Source organism: Haemorhous mexicanus, chromosome 5, assembly GCF_027477595.1.
Source record: "Haemorhous mexicanus isolate bHaeMex1 chromosome 5, bHaeMex1.pri, whole genome shotgun sequence".
Classification (NCBI taxonomy): Eukaryota; Metazoa; Chordata; class Aves; order Passeriformes; family Fringillidae; genus Haemorhous; species Haemorhous mexicanus.
In genome coordinates, this window is record NC_082345.1 from 27,911,561 (window position 1) to 27,930,542 (window position 18,982).

Here is an 18,982-nt window from a genome sequence, read left to right on the forward strand (position 1 = left end):
TCTGTTGCTCCATTTATCCAAAGTACACAAACTAATGCTTTCTTCTCCACCATTAAGACAAAACACATACATCAAGTTCAAAGAAGAAATCTTGATCTTTGGATGCTATTTCATAGTCCGCCCTTAATGCCAGGTCATGCACTTTCAGGCATTCTCCAAGGTCCATTCTCTGAAAAGACAAAGGCAATGTGATTTAACTTTTCAGATGTGTTACAAGGAATAAGGATAGCATGATTTTCTTTGACTGTCAAATATTCTGAAGCAAGTCATCTCCCCTGTGGTAATGAGAGTTTAACAAAGCTATAAGATTATACCAGGTCTCTGATAGACATGTATGAATCAAGAAATAATAACAGAGCGAATGAACAGCTTCTCTTATCAAGATGGCTGTTTGCATTACTAAGTATCATTGATGTCCTGCAAAAATGCTGTTTTACTAGAAGTTCAAAAAGTGACTGAAGTGGAACATCATGTACTGAACTTAAACAGTTTAGCAGAGTCAAGTTCCATGAAAATAACTGGCAATTAAATGGTCAAATTCTTGACCTGAACCTGTCCACACATTCCATGACAATGTGTTTCCATTATACTCATCACATGAAAGAGCTATAACCACAGCAGCATTGTAAGTGCTGCTTAACACACAATCTTGAAGCATTTCAAGTAACACAACCAAAAATCAAATCCCTGCAAAACATTTTTTGAGGGAAGATGAGCTGAATGTTGGACTATGTTCAAGAACCAGGGAAGAAAAAGTACAGATATTTCACTTGTAATCTAAAACTGTTCTAGAAGGGGCAGGAAGGAAGCACGGATGTAAAAAGTAAGTAGGCTGCATCATTTATCTTGCATACAATGCCACCGAGGAGAGTGCCCAGAATCTTATTGGGTAACAACTATTGTTTTTAAATTGAATTTTGCATAAGAGACAGCATAAGAAATTCTAATTCAGTCTGATCACAGCAGGTCTGGTGACAGAGCAATGCGCACTTGACAGAAAATAAACTGAAAAACTCCACCCACAAACAACCACCAAAAAACCCCAAACCACCACCCCCAACCAATCTGTAATGGAAACAACACTGAATGAACCCAAAGCAGCCTCTCTGCAACAGCACAGGCTGATGAAGAATCACTGGAAGCAACTGGTATTTACAGCACCTAAAACCAGCAGTTTCAGTTAAGTCTGCTCTTAAGGCAGCCCTCACTTTAGAACAATTAATCCTTTTTCAACATTGAAAGCACATGATGAAAATTGAACTCTGATGGAAAAAGTTGTTACTGTTGTAGTTAAATAACAATTTTAAATCCAAACCTATAATAATTAATAACTTGCACTGTGAGTTTTGTAAACAGAAGATGAATGTTAACTCAGAATATGCTGCAAGCCAAATGAGTGAGGGTCTTGTTGGGTTTTTGTTTACTCATTTTTAATAAAATACTTGGATTTAAGTAAACAATCAAAGCCTCATAAGTGCAGTAAAATAAACAAACCCCAATTATTTTAGTCTTCTCAAACTGTTACTTAGACTTCCAATGAAACCATTAAAGTAATTTTTATGGAAGCTGTTGGTTTATTTCATACAGAAGTTTCAGATAGAGGAAAAAACCCACATTGGTAAAATAAAGAATTTTGAAGTTGAAAAGGTTTTTTATAAACTGCAGTTATTTAAATCCCCTTCAGCTACCACAAATCTGTTTTCCGGAAAACATCTGATTGCAACAGGGAACATCTGACTGCAACGATAAAGGAAAAGATTAGCTTTTCCTTTTGCAACTATACAGGACCTCAGCAATTTTGTTAACTGATGCAAATCCACGAAGACCTTGAAGCTGAGCAATGCATTATAGAGGTCTCTTTCCAAGCCATGCTGACATTATTTAAACAGAAGCATTTTTTCAGGAAAGTACTTCAATACTAGGAAAGCAATGTGAAAGAACTTTAAAAAAATCATGTGAAAATTAAACACTTGAAAACTATCCTAAAATTGTGAAAAGAGTGACTTTATGCTGATTCATCTCTTGTATTGAATAAGGTCTCTAAGGCTAAAACTGTAAAACTCAAGGACAATTCTCTTTGAAGTGAGGCACTGAAATTACAAATGCATACATAAGGTTAGTGACACACTTCAATAGGTCTGAATACAGTGACAAAAACCCTGAAACACATCCACCACACACAAAACCCCCTGCTATTCTAACATGCAATCTGCATACGCTTTGAATAAATGCATGAAATACAATTCCATCACACACTAAAAAACCCCCAGAATTCATGTAACACTATCATGACAGGCTGTTCACTTTACATGGATTTTATGCTTCTTTCTCTCTATTTGGGTTGGATTCAACCTCCACAAAACACTACATTTTCTGATTTCTTCACCTCTTACTGGGAATTGTAAATCCAAATCCTGAAAGGATGCTAATTAGTCTGAGCCAGCATTACTACTGAGAAACATTCTGTCCTCCCCTTATCCCTGTGCTGTGCCACTCCATGCTGGCACACGTGCCTGTACTGTTGAACACAATCTGGGCAGTGACTGAGTAAAAAATATCTTAGGAAACCAAACAGAGAGGCAAATTTTTCAGCAGCATACCTTTGTCCAACTTGTTGGGCAGCCACACAAACAATGTGCTGAGAGTATGTAGGGGACAACACAGTAGTGAACTTAAGAAGCTGGGGTCTCTTACAGTATTAAGATGGCTAATTCAAAAGCTGTTGAAAAACTTCAGTAATGTTAGTGGAAATTTTGGGGGGCAAGGAGTATGTTATGATTGCTTTTTGTTAGATGCCTCAATCACAACAGAAGAAATTTTGGCTTCCCTTCCCCCTTTTGACCCAACAGGGTCGCCTGATAAATACTCAGGTGGCCTAACAGGGAGCAAGAACAAGCAGGTACAAGAGAAAAGGATTATTTACCAATAGTTTTGCTGCTGAAAAATACATAATTGCTGGAACTGCTCCTCAACACAGCCTATACTAGTCTTGGGTAATCCTTTGAAAGTCTTCACAGAAATACTACCACAAACTGTCCTTCAAAAAAGTTCCATTAGCAAACTCCAATGTAAAGAGATCTAAAAACCCCATCACATTTAAAACTCTTAAATAAGTTTGCACATTAAATGTAAAAACAGGTTAAAAAGCACTTCTGCTGGTGTAAGTTATGCAACATCAGGCAAAGAAAACTCATCATGGGGATGATTAATTTCTGTCAAAAGTCTATGGTGGATCATGACTGCCAAGAACCTTAACAAGCACAGAGCAGCCTGCAGTATAATCGGGCTGATATGGGTAGCTGCAAAGTAGATGGACAGCAGATGAAAATGGACAGAAGATGCAGTAAGACACATTATTTTCCTTTTCCACAAGTTCACCTTGCAATTGGCTGCCAAGACATGCTCTCCCCCCAGAGGCAAAGAATAAGCATCGGTAGTCTGTCATTTAAAGATCAATCACATTTGAAACAGAAGATGGCTAAGAGGGAGACTCATGCTCAGACACTGAGTTAATGGAAGGCTTAAAAAGAACACACACTGTTTTTCACTGTCAATACACTGACTTTCAGACAGAATTACACTACCTAAAAGTGATTTACAGAGCAGTTCAGATGAGCAACACAAGAAAAGAAAGGTGAAATCATCCTAGTCCCCAGGCTAGACATAACTGAAGTTCATTGAGTGAGCTAAGCCATGCTTTGGGTCTTTCTGCAGTTTCTACATTTTTACTGAAATTAAAACCTGAAGAGAAGCCTATATATTTGCAGACTCTTTATTGCAAATGAAGGTTTTTGCTGAAGATTAGTCTAGGTAACCACATATAAAGCAGGATATCAGGAATCCTTTTGCTATTGCTGAGTTCTACTTAAGAAACTAGTGCATTCTAGTACATGCTGACCACTTTCTAAAATATTTTTTTTTTATTTCTTACTGTTAGATGGGCCATTAAAGCTGATTGATTTCCCAGAGCTGAGATTTTAAAAAATGGTCTTTCATAAAAAAAACCCCAACTTTGTACTGAAATGATTTAGGAATAATTTTTGTCATCCCATCCACCAAATAGACAGAAACTCTTTGGTATAATAAAGAAATATGGATTACATTTTATTTGCATAGTGCTGTTTCAATCAAATTCGGTTAAAAAAATTAACACAGGAATTAATTACAAGTTAACAAGGAAGAGCTGGTCAAAAATCTAGCAGTAGAGCATCTGTAGAGTTTATTTGCAAAATAAATGTGCATTCTGTGTAGCAGACAAATAACTGAATAGGAAACAAAACTCTGATGTGATGCTGTTTCAGGAACATGAAATTAAGGTGGGGTCTTTCCGCCCCTTTTCAGCTCTTGAGCTACCTACATACAGCAAAATTCTCATTTTGGCACTTTTACAATTGCTTCAAGTTCCTTTGGCAGCAGAAATTTGATTCCTGAATATACTCTATACAGACTGCAGAAAGAGCACAGAAAAGCTTAAAACACAAAGGGTTGATTTTGAGCCAAATGACAAAGGAGCACAAACTATCAAATACTTTTAAAACCAGCAGGTATCTGTGACAGGTTTTTCAAAGAAACTACTCTGGGCAGTGTTTATGTAGATATTTCTTTTTAGATATAAAGATACCAAAGCAGTTCACATTCAGCAAGAGAAGAATTTTTTGTTTGTTTGCTTAGAAAGAGCTGACATTACTGAAAAATTTATATTGGAGGAACCAGATCTCTTCCTTTATCAAACTGTCATGGTACTACCAGGGTCTGTAAGAGAACACTTACTACTGATAAAAAGAAGCTGAAGACAGACTCTTTGCTGAAATCTTCCTTATTATGGAACTCATTCTTCAGCTGCACTACCAATTTTATTTTTAACAGATTTCTAGACTTGTGATAAAACCCATCCGTTCTTGTAAGTAACACATATTAGAAGGGGATTTAAGTTTTCTCACTCTACTAACAGTTTTAACTTTTGTAGGACTTCACTAGCAGGAAAGAAATGCTGAGTAAAAAAAGACACAGAAATTAGTAAGTTGAAGTCCTTAGTAATCACTGAATTCCAGGTATCTTCTGAAGTGTAATACTTTTTAAAAGACATTTCTCCATGTAACCATACTCTCATTTCTAAAGACTTCAACTTAAAATAAATCATCACTACCAAAACTAGCAGCAGTCTTTCTTATTATTGAATGAGCTACTTCACTGCTTACATCGTATTTGTTCTTCTAGCCTGACTATAAAATATATTAACACTGAGGTTGATAACCATGCAGAAAGTAACAACCCCCCCTGCACCTCAATAAATTCAACCCTTTAAAATGGAATGTGGTACAATCAGTTCACCTTCCTGGTGCTGGCCAAGGAAACTAAGAATACATTTCAGGAGACTGACATGATCACTTTGAAGGACAGCAGTGCACTTCACAATTCATCACCACTGGGTTGAAGGCTTCAAATGAGGTAGCTTATGCAAGCCTAATTTAATTTGATTTGCTAAGCTGAAGCAGTTCACATGATCAAATCAGTCCTGAACTGAAAAGATGATACCCTCAGACACAATGCCTTCTAACAGCTTCCAATGCTTTTTCTAGAAGTACAGCATAAAATCACAGTCACACCCCAAACCACAAGTTTTAAGCATACAAATAGCTCCAGAGCCAGTGGGACTACTGGCAAATAAAACAGCTACAGATTAAAACTCCTTACTAACATCTATCTGCACATGGGTGAACTATCCAAAATTCTCTTATACAGTAAAAGGAGATACAGACAGTACATTCAGTAAGCCTAAATGGATTCAGCCCACCGTGAAAGGGATATCCACGGGCAGGTGAACTCTGGCTTTTTCTAGGCTCCACTGCCTAGAAAACTTCTGACTTCAGTGCAAGTTTCAACACCCAGCTCCTCAGCTGAAATCTAAATTTAGATGTCTTAATCTGGAGCTGAATTCCACTGCTAGTAAGATTAAAGTTAGCAATGCATTCAGGTATATTGCTATACCAGGGTCTTGATTAATGTGGTGTTTAGTCAGGAAGAGCCCTGAAGAGCTCCATGCAATAAATTTAGGAGCAAATAAAGATATGCTCAACTGCAGGATGAGCCAACAGAGCCTATTTTCAGGTCTGTAATAAATAAAATGCAAAAAGTAATTTTTTTCCCTCAATAAATACACATAAACACAAAGTTAATTCATTGAGCAGGTAAGAGTTTCTGAACCATTGTTTGCAAGATCATGTATAGTATTTATGAAACTTTTTTCATCAGGGAAGCACCATCAAGTTGGTAAGAAAGCCAGATTAATGCAGAAGTGTTGGGATTTTCAAGGCCAGCTACTGGGTTACAACTATTCAGGACATTGCTACTTAATAATAGCCTTACTAAAGGTATTAGTTTTAAATCTTACCACCTTGTCATTTTCATTAGTACTCTGCTATCATTCAGAAACATACAAAGACAGAGAAACACAGACATCTTATTCTTTACATCCAGAGAACACCGTTTAACAGGTTCATACCATTATGAGGGAGTCATCTGACTCCTACACATGCAGCTTCAGTCCCCAATGTCAGAATATGGATTAACAAACTTTTTTGTAAAGAAAAAACCCAAACACCCACAAACAAAAACCCACCTCAAACCAAAACAACAAAAAGACCACAATCATTCAGGGTAAAAGTAAGAGTGTTAACCCTGTTAAGAAAAAAAAAAATTGCTAGCTGTAAGTAGGAAAATTTTTCACTGTCTCATCAGCCAGGGCTTACAAAGTCTTACTAATTTCTTATTGTAAAATTTTCAGCTCAAAGTGAATGAGCAAGCTCTTAAACCACTGACTTATATATAACTGGTGTCCGAGTGATCATTAACACAAAAACAGCTTCACTGCTTGACTTGAAATTTCCAAGACTTAGCACAAAAACATATCCATAAATAAAATCCCTAAAAAATATATGTATAAACACACTACACCTTTACCAACACATACTGCAACCTGAGGGACATGGGTTTTTATTGCCAAGGGATATCAAAGCCTATGCAGAATTTTGGGAATTTGGGCATTAAGGGAAAGAACACACCAAAATAACAGGGCCTACTCATATGAGTCACTTTATTTGTCTTGTGTTATCTGTGAATGTCCTTCTTGAGTGGTTTGAAAGAGTGGGTGGCCTAGAGATGCATAGAAGTCTGCATTCTGCAGACAGGAACAGTAACAAACAGTACCTAGGAACTGTGGATCATCTTGTGACACACACAAAAAAGGCAATTCATATCCAGTATTTTACTGATTATCTAGTCAATATAGAGACAAAACCTCATCAAATGTCCCCAGAGAACTTACTCTTTCAGGAACATTCAGTGACTTGAACTAAAAAAAAGTCACTCAACTTTTTCTACTATTGGTCTTGAATGGGAAGATGCATCAAGATCTTCCTAACAGAACTCTGGAGAAAACTTCACAGTCATTTTCTAAATCAGTGACAAACTGTTCAGTAAGACTCCATGCTTCCTGCCCTTTTAACAACTGCTGTTAAGAGAGAAAGTCCATTCCTGAAGATCTATGACCAGGTAAACAGCAGACCATCACACAGCCCAGGTAAAGTCTGTCTCTTTTGAGTCCCCTTTCTACTACTCCCACTAAAAGGATTAAACTAGTCACTGCTTTTCTGCATCCAGATTTACACTGTGGAACACATTTTCTAGTATGATGACTAATTCCATGAGGAAGGAAAAGACTGATATTCTCTAAAGAAGCAGTTTTATTTAGTATTCCAAGAGCTGCAGAAAAATCTGGTATGAAGCTGAAGAAAACTTCCATTGAGGACTTAAACTGTGTCAGCTGCCCCAGCCTACATGACTGACCTACAGTGTAAGAGATGCTACTGCATGATACCCATGACTTTTATAGTTCTGAAAATAAACACTTATTTACTTACAGCTGCTACAGAAATCTTTGTTTACAGAAATTGGACCGCAATGAATAGCTGTCAAACGAATCTTTAACAAGTTTCTTCCTGTGGATTCTAACCAATGCTTTTGTAAGTTTTGATAGCATACCAGTATGTCCCAAGCAGAAGTTATTTGGCTCACCACATAACCAAAGCACCATCCAACCTAACAGATGGGTGAAAAGAAATACATTGTTCTCCCTTTCCCCCCATTTTGTCTGGACAGTAATGGACAAAACAGTTCAAAATAAAACTATATATACATTGATACGCAATACTACTTCAAATAAGCCCTTTAGACAGATTTTTCAGTACTTACTTCCCCTGGTGCCAAAGGATAACAAAATGTGCCAACACAAGTGAAAAAAGCTACCCTAGCAGCATTAAGAACAGTAGGCACGTGGGACTCTGTATCATCATACTGTATCTCTCTACTATTAATGATTCTAATCATAAAACATTTGATCAAATAATCAATGAAATATTACTCACCTCCCTTTCACAAAATAGTAAGCTACCTTAAACATGGATCACAAGGTAAAGCACAAGCTTACTGACAAAGCAAAGCTACTGGCCTGTGTCAGAGCCCCTTGTTTCCTATCCCCACATAGTGGAACTTCTACTACAGAGTGCACAAATGTCCAAGTCAAACAAGTTACTAAAAGGCCATAAATTGAGATTTTAAAATTGCTTTAGAATTTATGACAATGGCACAGTAACTGTATATTGTATAGTAAGTGTCACTATCATATTAAACATATCTAAACTTTTAGAAATTTAATGATTTGAACTCTCAATTATTTTCATTAAAATATTTCTGAAGAGAGAAAAATCTCTGTACTTCTCTATAAAAATACATCTGTGGAATACTTTCCCACTATAACATACATTTTTAAGAAAGTAACTTCATAACTAACACATACAATATAGTTTATTTCTTTCTATGACTTGCAACTGGACCACTGTAAGGCCACTGCTATAGCACGACTCACGTCAGTTATGTGGCTTTTCATGTAAACAAAATTTAGGTAATAATTAGCATACAGAACAGAAGAATTCTAAAAATTAACTTCAAAACCATTAAATTAATTATTTGTGAAAGTTCCTCTGAACTACCAGAGAGTGCTAGAGAGTCGCTGAAACCCATGAAATTTAAGGAAATACTACAAAGAACAAATATAACTCAATTTCTCCACTTATCTAAATAAAACATGAAATGTAGCTACGTACAGTTCCAGAGAGCACATCATGAGGGCAGCAGTTGAGAAGGTGGCTCTTGCACACTCGGTCATCACTGAATTTGATTCGCTGACGGGTGGTGTCACCTGCAATATAGAAATCAGCACATTCCAGGTCAGAAATCCGTGGCAGTCAGATGTGTCCTGCAGGTTACATGCAAAGCGTTACAGCGCCCTGTCACATACTGAAGTTCTATGGAAACTAGAACTCAAAACACTCTATGCTTCTTTGTCAAACAACACCAAAACCACAAATGTGTGTTTTAATGCTCTATAATGCTATTTTAAAATCCTTTCACACTTCCCCTTCAAAAATGCAGCAGGAAAAGTGCTTGAAACCAGAAAGTCAGTATTAGCTTAAAACCACTTTGATACAATAGCATTTGTTAAACGAGCTATATAATGCTCTGTTCAGACTTTGCATGAAATAGTGACATATTTCTATGCAAGAATTAGCATATCAAAGCAGCCTCATAAACACAAAATGAAACACACAGAGTCTTCACCAAATCCCACCTGATACTCATTTTATGATTTTGCTCTTGGATGCAATGCACCCTTTAACATCTGAGAGTTGGCAGAAGAATGATTTTAAATGCTTACAAACCTGAAAAAAAAAAAAATCAAACATACAGGCATAGCCTATATGCAAAATATTTTAGACGTGTTTGCATATCTCCATATGATAAACCTTTTTCTTTTTTCTTCTATGTGCTGTTTGTTGGGCTGGAACATCTTAATTATATCTTCATTGTGGCAGGTTGGAGCTCCTGCATCAGCAGAAGCATCAACCTGCCCAGACACTGAAGTCCAATTGCAAGATTAAATAATCCCTTCCCGGAGCAAGACCTGAAGTCTTCAGAACAAAGTAACCAGCTGGTATTCTGGGGATGAGGGCTGAACACGTCTCCCTTTGAGTAAAATAATTGTCACTGTTTGAAATTCAGAAGAGAGATCACTGCAATGGCTCTCTTCTTGTTAAGATACAGGCATGATAAAACACCTCAATCTCTCTAAGGATGCAGCCTTTTTTTTTTTTTTTAAACATAATTCGAGATCATCTCTTATAACTGAAAACCTACTGGTGAATTACTCAAGCAGAAAGAGCTGCTGGGAGAAAAAATTACATACAGTGAGCTCAGAGAGCAGCCGCTTCCATTTCATCAAATATTTTAGAGCGTAGATACATTTTGCAGTTATTCAGATTTTTTTTAATGGCTTCATGATTTGAAACTCTAAACTTCTAGATCTGAATCTCTTAAACAATTCAAGAAGCCATATTCACTACTAAGGTTAACTACAACAGAGAGAAATAAAAAACCCGTATCATTTTAGTCAAACCTTTCTTATTACTATGTAATCAGATTTAAAAATATTCGTTCTATGTACAGGATGCTAATATATAACATTTTCAGATGGGCCATGTTTCAAATTATTAAATAAACAAAAGCTTTCATAAACAACACATGCTTAATTTGCCTGCAGGATACAAGATACCTGTAACCCACACACCAAAAAGCTTCAAAGCAGTTCAACAATAGGTTTTCTAGAGGGCAACCTTACTGCTTGGTTATACTTACAGTACTAAAAATTCAGAGTAATCCCTTTATAATCATGCCTACTACTGCAGTAAAGAGTTTTGCTCTTCCTTTTTTTTTTTTTTTTTCCTTTTTAGGAGGTGGATCTTTATTTTTTTAAACACATAACTGCGTTTGTTCCACATTCATTAACACATCTGAAAAGTTATTGATAACTCACGGCTCGGCGAATGCGGGGCCTTTCTGACACTCCCTTGCAGATTGATGTAGGCAGGCAAAGATACATTGAACCTTTATAAATAAAACAAGGGGCCAGATTGTTCAGTTTGTATAGAAAAATAGACTCTGCCAGCAATTTTAACACAGCATCTAGAAATACATGTTGACTGTAAAGATTCTTCTATATAAAGACACATCAACAAAATAAAGTATTTTAAAAAAACCCCAAAGCTGATGGCCTAATAGCCATAGGAGTCAAGGAGTTACCAAGACCAGAAAATTGCTCAAAGACTCATGTTCCTTAAGTAAAGTTGGCAAATAGTATTTTCACAGACATTACCTCCAAATACCTTTTTTCACACCTCTATCACAACTAGGTACTGATACTACAGCTGAAATACAGTTCTTTTTCATCAAAGTGGCTAGAATGATAATCACAATTACCAACCTGAGGAAGACAGCAAAGGGGAAAAAAAAAAAGTGGAAGAAACTGATCAACAACAGCCTCAAGAATACTTTACACATTTGTATTTGTATTTTAAACTTTTATTCTTTCTGCACTGTGCCTTTATTTAAGCGTTTTAAAAACTTTTAGAAAGGTTCCCTTACAAATATCATTGGGGTATCTACATTTTTTTCCCTACAATAAGCAATTTTATACATTTGCATTTCTTTTTAATATGTGCTGTTTCAGAAGGAAAAGTTTATTAAAAAAAAAGGTGCCAAATATCACATTCTAACAGTGACCGACTGTTGTGTCCCTCTGGCAGCTCATTTACAAGTCTGACAGCCTCAAAAGAAAATGCTTTTATTTCTTCATGAATTTTGTGAGCTCCAATATTCCTAAACAGTGCACACCTCTTCGCAAAGACAGAAGATTTATTCTGCTGCTGACCTACAGACAAATCATCCTGAGAGGGTGATGGCCCGGAATCTACACAGGTTGCTAAAGGGGGGGAGGGAAGAATAAAATCTGTGGATCCACTCTGCACCTGACACTGCCTACAACAGCAAATTAGATTTATGCAGATGCCTTCTAAGAACTAAAACAACACAAACAGATGTGTTCTTAAGACAAGGACTTCTGCAGTACAGCAGGTAACCAAGACACTACTTCTGCTTGTCAAACTGTAGGGAAGTTGATACCTTCTTCGTATGGTCAAACAAACAAGCCAATACTAAATATCTAAATAATAAGTATATTAAAAAAAAAAAAAAGCTTTATATATTCTGTAATAAGAAAGTAATATACCCAGGCACCAAGTAGCTGCAGCCACCTAAGTTTTAGTAGTATTCTTGAACATCTATAAAGAGGACATGATCACTGATATTTCAGACCTTATTACAAATTCTATTTTAATAGGTAAATAATTAAATCAGCTCAGAATAGCAGTTTATTTAACTCTGCCTCTGAAGACTAGCACAATATTCAACTACTTGATCTTTAAGACTTATGCTCATTACAGAAATGAAAGTAATTTACCAGGGCATTACAGGAGTCAACATCTATTACTGTAAGCCATCCCTGTGTTTCCAATTTGATTTCTTCCACTAAAAGAAAACTCATATGTTGATAAAATTTATATGGAGAAAAGATAAATTAAATTTTTCCCAAGAAGCATCAGCTTTAATTTTACTGAAAGTACCTGTCCCAAACCACATTTCACTAAGAGATTACTTTTCCAGTAAACAGAGAACTTTGAAACAGAACTAAAAAGAAAAAAAGCAAAACACCAAGGAAACTTCTATACTTGCACATTTCATATCCTTTACAAGGATAAGGAAACTGCACACTAGATATACAAATATTCAAGAGATTATGGCAGTAATGTAAACTTTCTAAAGGAAATTTTCTATTTCGTATAAAACGTACTGACTACAAAATTAACATCAATATTTAAGACCAGTGCATACTCCAGATTACGGAACATCCAGAAATTAAGCTTACAATGGGCACTTGTACTACACAATTCTCTCTGAACTCCCAAGTCTAATCTATTAGCAGGCCACCACAATGTCATTCCTGTTCAGTATATTTTAATCACAAACCAACAGAACGAGCACTAATGCATCAACAATACTTAGCATAGTAACACACTCATAACAATGACTTCTTTCATCCAGCATCTCTTCTAGTCTGATGTACCCTAATACACTACTGTCAACAATCCCAGAGCACTAGTGAGAATTACCCTTTATAATCCAACTGTAACCTCTAATTGTAAACCAGTGGTGCAATCCATGCAAAGGAAATAAAGCGAATTTTCATTTTCATGCTGTTGACTTCCTGAACTAAGATTCAGCAACAAAAAATGGTTAACTTTCCACTCAAATTTTTGAAGCATGAGTCCCAACATGTTGGCAAGGGACTCTGAAAGCTTTATTCAACAGGGTGGAGTATGTGTTAAAAACTGTGTATCAAATTCCACCCGCAAAGCAAGCCCTGTCTAACCAGTATTCAACACCATTATTTAACTGAGGCTTATGCAGGCACAGAAGATCCTGTTCCGGCTGCACAGTGAATGGGCAGCTAATTCTGGTCCTCTTCTCACTAACACTGGACATGTCCTGATCCTAACACTTTTAGAATAATACATATTGCTAACCAGGACTGCTTCTGTTTTACACTATGACTGAAGCAACACTAATGAATGCAGACTATAATGAGACCATCCTCTAGCTAACGCATTGTAAGTTGAACAAATACAGGAATGGTTTTCCTTGAGGTATGAATATGCCCATTTGCTTCTTCATAAATGACATTTTAGACAGCATCCCAAGTAGAGAATAATTCCTCAAATTCTTCACTGTTCCCATCATTTTTAAGGTCTAAATTATCAGAACTTTATAACAAAGCCAGAAAATACAGACAATTCACTAAACACAGTCATTGCTCTTAAAACCTGATCAACCCTGATTGACAAATTGTCCTGGACACAAATAAAGCACCTTTTCGTAAAGTTCAAGTGTTATGACTACTTTCAGATTTCTGAGCCAATTTTAGTTCAACATTTTGGGGAGGTTTTACAGAAATTCCTGTATATGAGATATTTTTCTCTGCCTTTGCTGCTGCTCTGTATTTGACAGCAGAGCTCTTGGAAGAGGCTCTTGGCTCCCTAGCCTGGCTCTCAGCCTGGAGCTACCCAAAATGGCTACAAAATCCTCAACAGTGATCTATCAAAGTTTAAACACATACCACCTTCTACCTCCAAGCATGAAGCAAAGTGGAAACCAAAATCTACCTAACCCTGCAAATAGCAACATAAACCCTCCACCCATTGTTAAGTACACAACAATTCCATACTAAATTCTTCAATAATCCCATACTAAAACAAAGAAATTAAAAATAGGTTACAAGTTCTAGATTTCACCTCTGTTGGCATATAAAGTGTGCCACCAAACACAGGATGAGTAAAACAAGCACAGGAGTGTCACTTCAATTCCTTTGAAACAAGGACAGAAAAGTCACACATTACTAACCACTGCTAAGGATAACTGAAGCATAACCCAGAAAAGCCAGTCAGGATGTGAACAGATGCAAAAAGGGTATTATAAGCTTCAAAGGTAGAAGATGATGATCTACAACAAGAAAAGTATGTTTGCTAGTAACAGCTGAAGAACTGAGCTGAAGACTTCAAACACAGCAGCTCAGCTCAAAAAGCTAACAGATGAAGCAAATGGAGGGGCTGACTGGCACTTCATACATACTTCTGTCTGAAGGCTCTGGAGATTTTTCTGCTAGTCACATAGGACAGTATTTGTTAAGATGCTTGGGAGAACCTTTTCAAGACCACAGTCTCAGAAGCATGCACAAATTCACCTGTTTCTTAAGAGAACTGTCCCAGGTTGCAAGGCAAGATGTATTCTGTTTGCCATCTGTATGGCAGTTGTCTTCTGTTAAGCGGGCAGTTTTCCTTATCTCTTCCACAACCACTCCTCCCTTGTCAGGGGACATCTGCTGATAACAGGCTATTGAATGTCACAGCATGGCTGATAAGAACTGTAACATCACATTGTGAGATGCTCCGCCCAGAGGAGGAGCCAAGCATTCCTACCAAGATATAATCTGGAGATTCTGGAATACCAGCACGCCCTCTCCACTGGATTTCCCAGAGGAACAGCATCTGCCTCTTCTTCCACTGGATCTTCAGAGGAAGACTACACCCTTTACTACAGGATCCCTGCTCCAACGGAACCACACCTGACACTCCAGGAGGACTGCAGCCACAGTTCCAACTGGAGTGCTACCAACACCCTGACCATCAGGGCGTAAGGTTGTGTTCTGACTCTGTCAGTGTTGTTTTAGTTTACTGCATTGTTTATTTTATAATTTTATTTTCTTCCCTATTAAAGAACTGTTATTTCCTGCTCCCACATTTTTTTTTTTTTTGCCTGAGAGCCACTTAATTTAAAATTTATAGCAATTTGGAGGGGGGGGGGTTACATTTTCCATTTCAGGGGAGGCTCCTGCCTTCCTTAGCAGGCTCCTGTCTTTCCAAACCAAGACAAGAATCTAATTAACTTCGCTAGATTTTCATATTTCTAGACTGTGGTCTAATTTTCAAGTGGTGGCAATTACTTTAAAAACACAAACCACCATCAAATTTCTTTGCAACAGTCAAGTCTTAGCAGCTTCAAGATGTTGTGTGGCACCAGGGCCATTGGGATCTGCTGTGTCTGCACTACTGTCACAAGTAATGATCCTGCTTCACCCTCTGCTTCCGACCAGTTCCTCAGGCTGACTCCAGCATTCACTCCGGCAGCAAGGCAAGCACATGACTGACCTGACCTGTCAAATGAAACACTTGGGCAAGATAAACTGATTCAAGATTAAATGGGATCCTCCCCATCAGGCCTTTTTCAGAAAAGTTTTCAATCTTTGCCCATTTAAACTATATTATGGAAAAAGACCCAATCCTGGGGATACTAATATCAATTCTTAACATTTCAGTTAATTTATAAATGACTCAATTTATAATTATGATCCTATCTGTAAGGTTCACTCCTGTTTTCTGGAGAACAGGGACGGCAAAAGCAGGGTTTACCTAAGTGTACTATTAAAAAAAGCTTACTCAACTTTACAGTTCAAAACCAGTATTTTAAAAAAATAAAAGTAATACTTTATGTGCTATGTAGTCCTAAATGACAAGTTTCTACAGCTCTGGTCAACAACAAAAAATTCAACTTGAACTAACCTTTTAACTATCGAAATATGGAATAAAAACTCTTTTAGTTCAAGTGTTAGCAGTAAAAAAAAAAAAAAAAAAAAAAAAAAGAAAAAAAAAGAAAAAGAAAAAAAAGAAAACAAAAAAATCAAACCAAAACCATTATTAATATATAAGCATGTAAGATCAGCACCTGGTTTTCAGCACTACTTATTTCTTAATATTTGGAAAATCCACATTATATATTCAGTAATTTATATTTAAAGCTGACTATATTAAAAAAGCCCAGCTTTTTACCAGCATTGAAATCAAAGATACTTTTTTTTTTTTTTTTTTTAATTTTGGCACAGTCCACATCCAATTCAGCTTTCCACTTGTCAGAGAAGTGTGCAAGAGAAGGTTAACCTAGGTAATATGCAATGTATTTAAAAAAACCCACGTGCTTTTAAATAATAATTAATAAATGTTTTTCCCAGGTGTGTAAAAGAACCACTCCTGCCATTCAGACATTTCTTTGTATTGACATCACCAACACAACTGCTTTTCAGTTAACCCAGCTGTATTCTAAGAACAGCAACTCACTGGCAAGTCCTGAGAAGCACCAGCCAAGTCCCCTCAGTTCCACTCTCTGTCAGGTGTCTGTCACATGAGCAAAGGCAGGCAGGGAGCACTGGGCCTGGCAGCTGCCAAGAGGCTGCCGAGCCCCACATCCTGGCAGGTACCAGCCAGCCAGCTATGCCCAGTGACTGCAAGCGCAGCCATCCTGCTGCCCAAACTCAGCCAAGGGAGGCAGCAGGCTGCCAAGGAAGTGGGGAAGCTCTCAGCTGTCCCTGCCCACAAGCATAGGGCCCTCTGGGAAAGGGTACAGCCAGGGACAGGCCTGGAGCAGCACACCTGCTTCTGAGTGGCCGCATGCTGGGCAGCCCCTTTTGACAAGAGAAATCTCCTCTCTAGCACAGATGATTTTTCATTAATATTCTTACAGCTTAGTGGGTATTTTCTGAATCACTGTGATCAATACAGAACTGTGCTTTCTAGGTGTACTCAGAGCTTAACAGCAAATCTATAAAAACAATCAGTACACCTTCCAGGCTTTTCCTTTCTGACCCTAGGGACGCCAGTCATAATGAGTGCGCACACTGTCCCACAAATTACAGCCTACAGCTCATCTCCTAAAACCATGTTTGAGCATCTGATTGTGGAATTTTCAAAATCATTTTCAGAGCACGTTCATATTTTCTACAAATGATACTATAACCCCAAAGGGAAAAAAAGCCCCAAACAAAAAAAAGCCCTACATGTATTCAGGCACGGCCGCTGGTTTTAAATTTACCTCTGAGTTTTTTCTATTCCCACTGACGAGATCAAATGTTTGATCTACCTTTTCTAAAACAGGAAAGATTTTTAAACATTTACATTCTAGGCTTCTCAAAAAAACCCTGAACAAGACAAAAAGACCTGCCAGACTTTGTAAAGCATAAAACTAAAAAACACTTTGATAATATTGAACAGCATAAAAAAAAAACATTGCCCAAGAAAGATTATTTTTTTAGAAACTCTATTGCATTTTAAACTCTAATGTGTTGCCAAGGAGAGCAAAATCAAAGGCAATGGGGACAAGTGGTGAAATTAAAGTTCTGATCTACTAAGAAATTAAAAAATTGACACATTCTAATGAAAAGCTAAAATTTGGATTTTAACAGAAACAGACTAATTTTCAAAGGTAACAAGAATATAAAAAAACCTAACAACCCCAAACCCCACTATTCTCAAGGTTAGCAATATTTCAATGACCTTGAGCCTGGCCTTGGATTTACTACGTACCAGCTCTGCCAAAAAAGGTCCATTTTCAATCCCTGTGTACAATTCAGTATTAATGATGCGGATGCTCCAGCTCCACTGACTTTTTTTTTTTAACTAGAATGGTGTTACACAGAGATCCTCAATTCAACCATGGAAGCCAGCTTTACAAATTGTCTTTTCTCCTTATCCTTCCCCATCCTGCCCATTTTGTTTAAATGCTTCCTTTCTAGCCAGTTAGTTTCTGAACAGTCCAGCACATGTGGTTTAGGAATTACAGGGTGAGCAGGAGGGGAGGAATACAATTATCAATACAAAAACTGCCTTCTTACAAAGCCAGAGAAAATATAGCCTGAAATGGCTATTCTTGGTTTAGATTTTAGTCACTTAACATTTTTGGATAGCTGTCTCAAGTAAATGACACTCTTCTCCCACCATCCAACAGAAAATACCTTCAGAAACTGAAACAGCTCCTCCACCCCCCCTTAAACCTTCTGTGTAGTGTTAGGGTAGCACTGAGACATCGATCTCGGAGCCAACACTGGGAAGACTTGAGTTCCATAAGCACAATGTTACTTTGCCAAGCTCTCAGACACATGCAGCCACAACAGGAAGTATTGGAAAATCTTCTGGAGCAAGACAAAACCACCCCAAATTAGATCCTGTATGATGACAACTCACTAAACAGCCTTACTCTGGAAGACAATTTTTGCACAACAGTGCTTCAGAACGCAGCAGAAAGCATTCACAATACAAGGAGTACGCGTAAACGAATTACATTTTTTGAAATTCTAGATTATGCTAAAAGAAGCTGTCATTTCACATTAGCCCGGTACCGAGAGATGATCAGGACATACAAGGTATGTCCCACTTCCCAAATTCTACTCGCTGCACGGAGAAACGGGTAACCGTTAATTCAACAGGAAGCTTCCACAAACATAACACGTCTGCAAGAGTGAGTACAGACTGAGTATGAGTACCACATGCAGAACATGTAAATTATCTCTAATTGCTGCCTACCCTCGGGTGCAGAATTCTCTTGTTTGCAAGTTAAGAACTGCACAGCCTAAGCAGAACTGCTCTTGTCTAGC

At 37.4% G+C, this 18,982-nt stretch overlaps 1 protein-coding gene across 3 annotated transcripts in view; it reads right to left on the reverse strand.

Moving 5' to 3' along the window:
- The window catches only part of LUC7L2 (LUC7 like 2, pre-mRNA splicing factor), a 30,194-nt gene that overhangs the window by 10,094 nt on the left and 1,118 nt on the right, over positions 1 to 18,982 (reverse strand). For 2 of the 3 annotated variants that reach the window (XM_059846580.1, XM_059846581.1), the window contains exons 2-3: positions 9,162 to 9,256; positions 71 to 169 (exon numbers count right to left, since the gene is read on the reverse strand). In XM_059846580.1, coding sequence (XP_059702563.1) covers positions 71 to 169; positions 9,162 to 9,256 — 194 coding nt within the window. Of the gene's footprint in view, positions 1 to 70; positions 170 to 9,161; positions 9,257 to 10,927; positions 10,999 to 18,982 lie in introns of all 3 variants that reach the window. The other variant, XM_059846582.1, reaches the window with a different exon arrangement.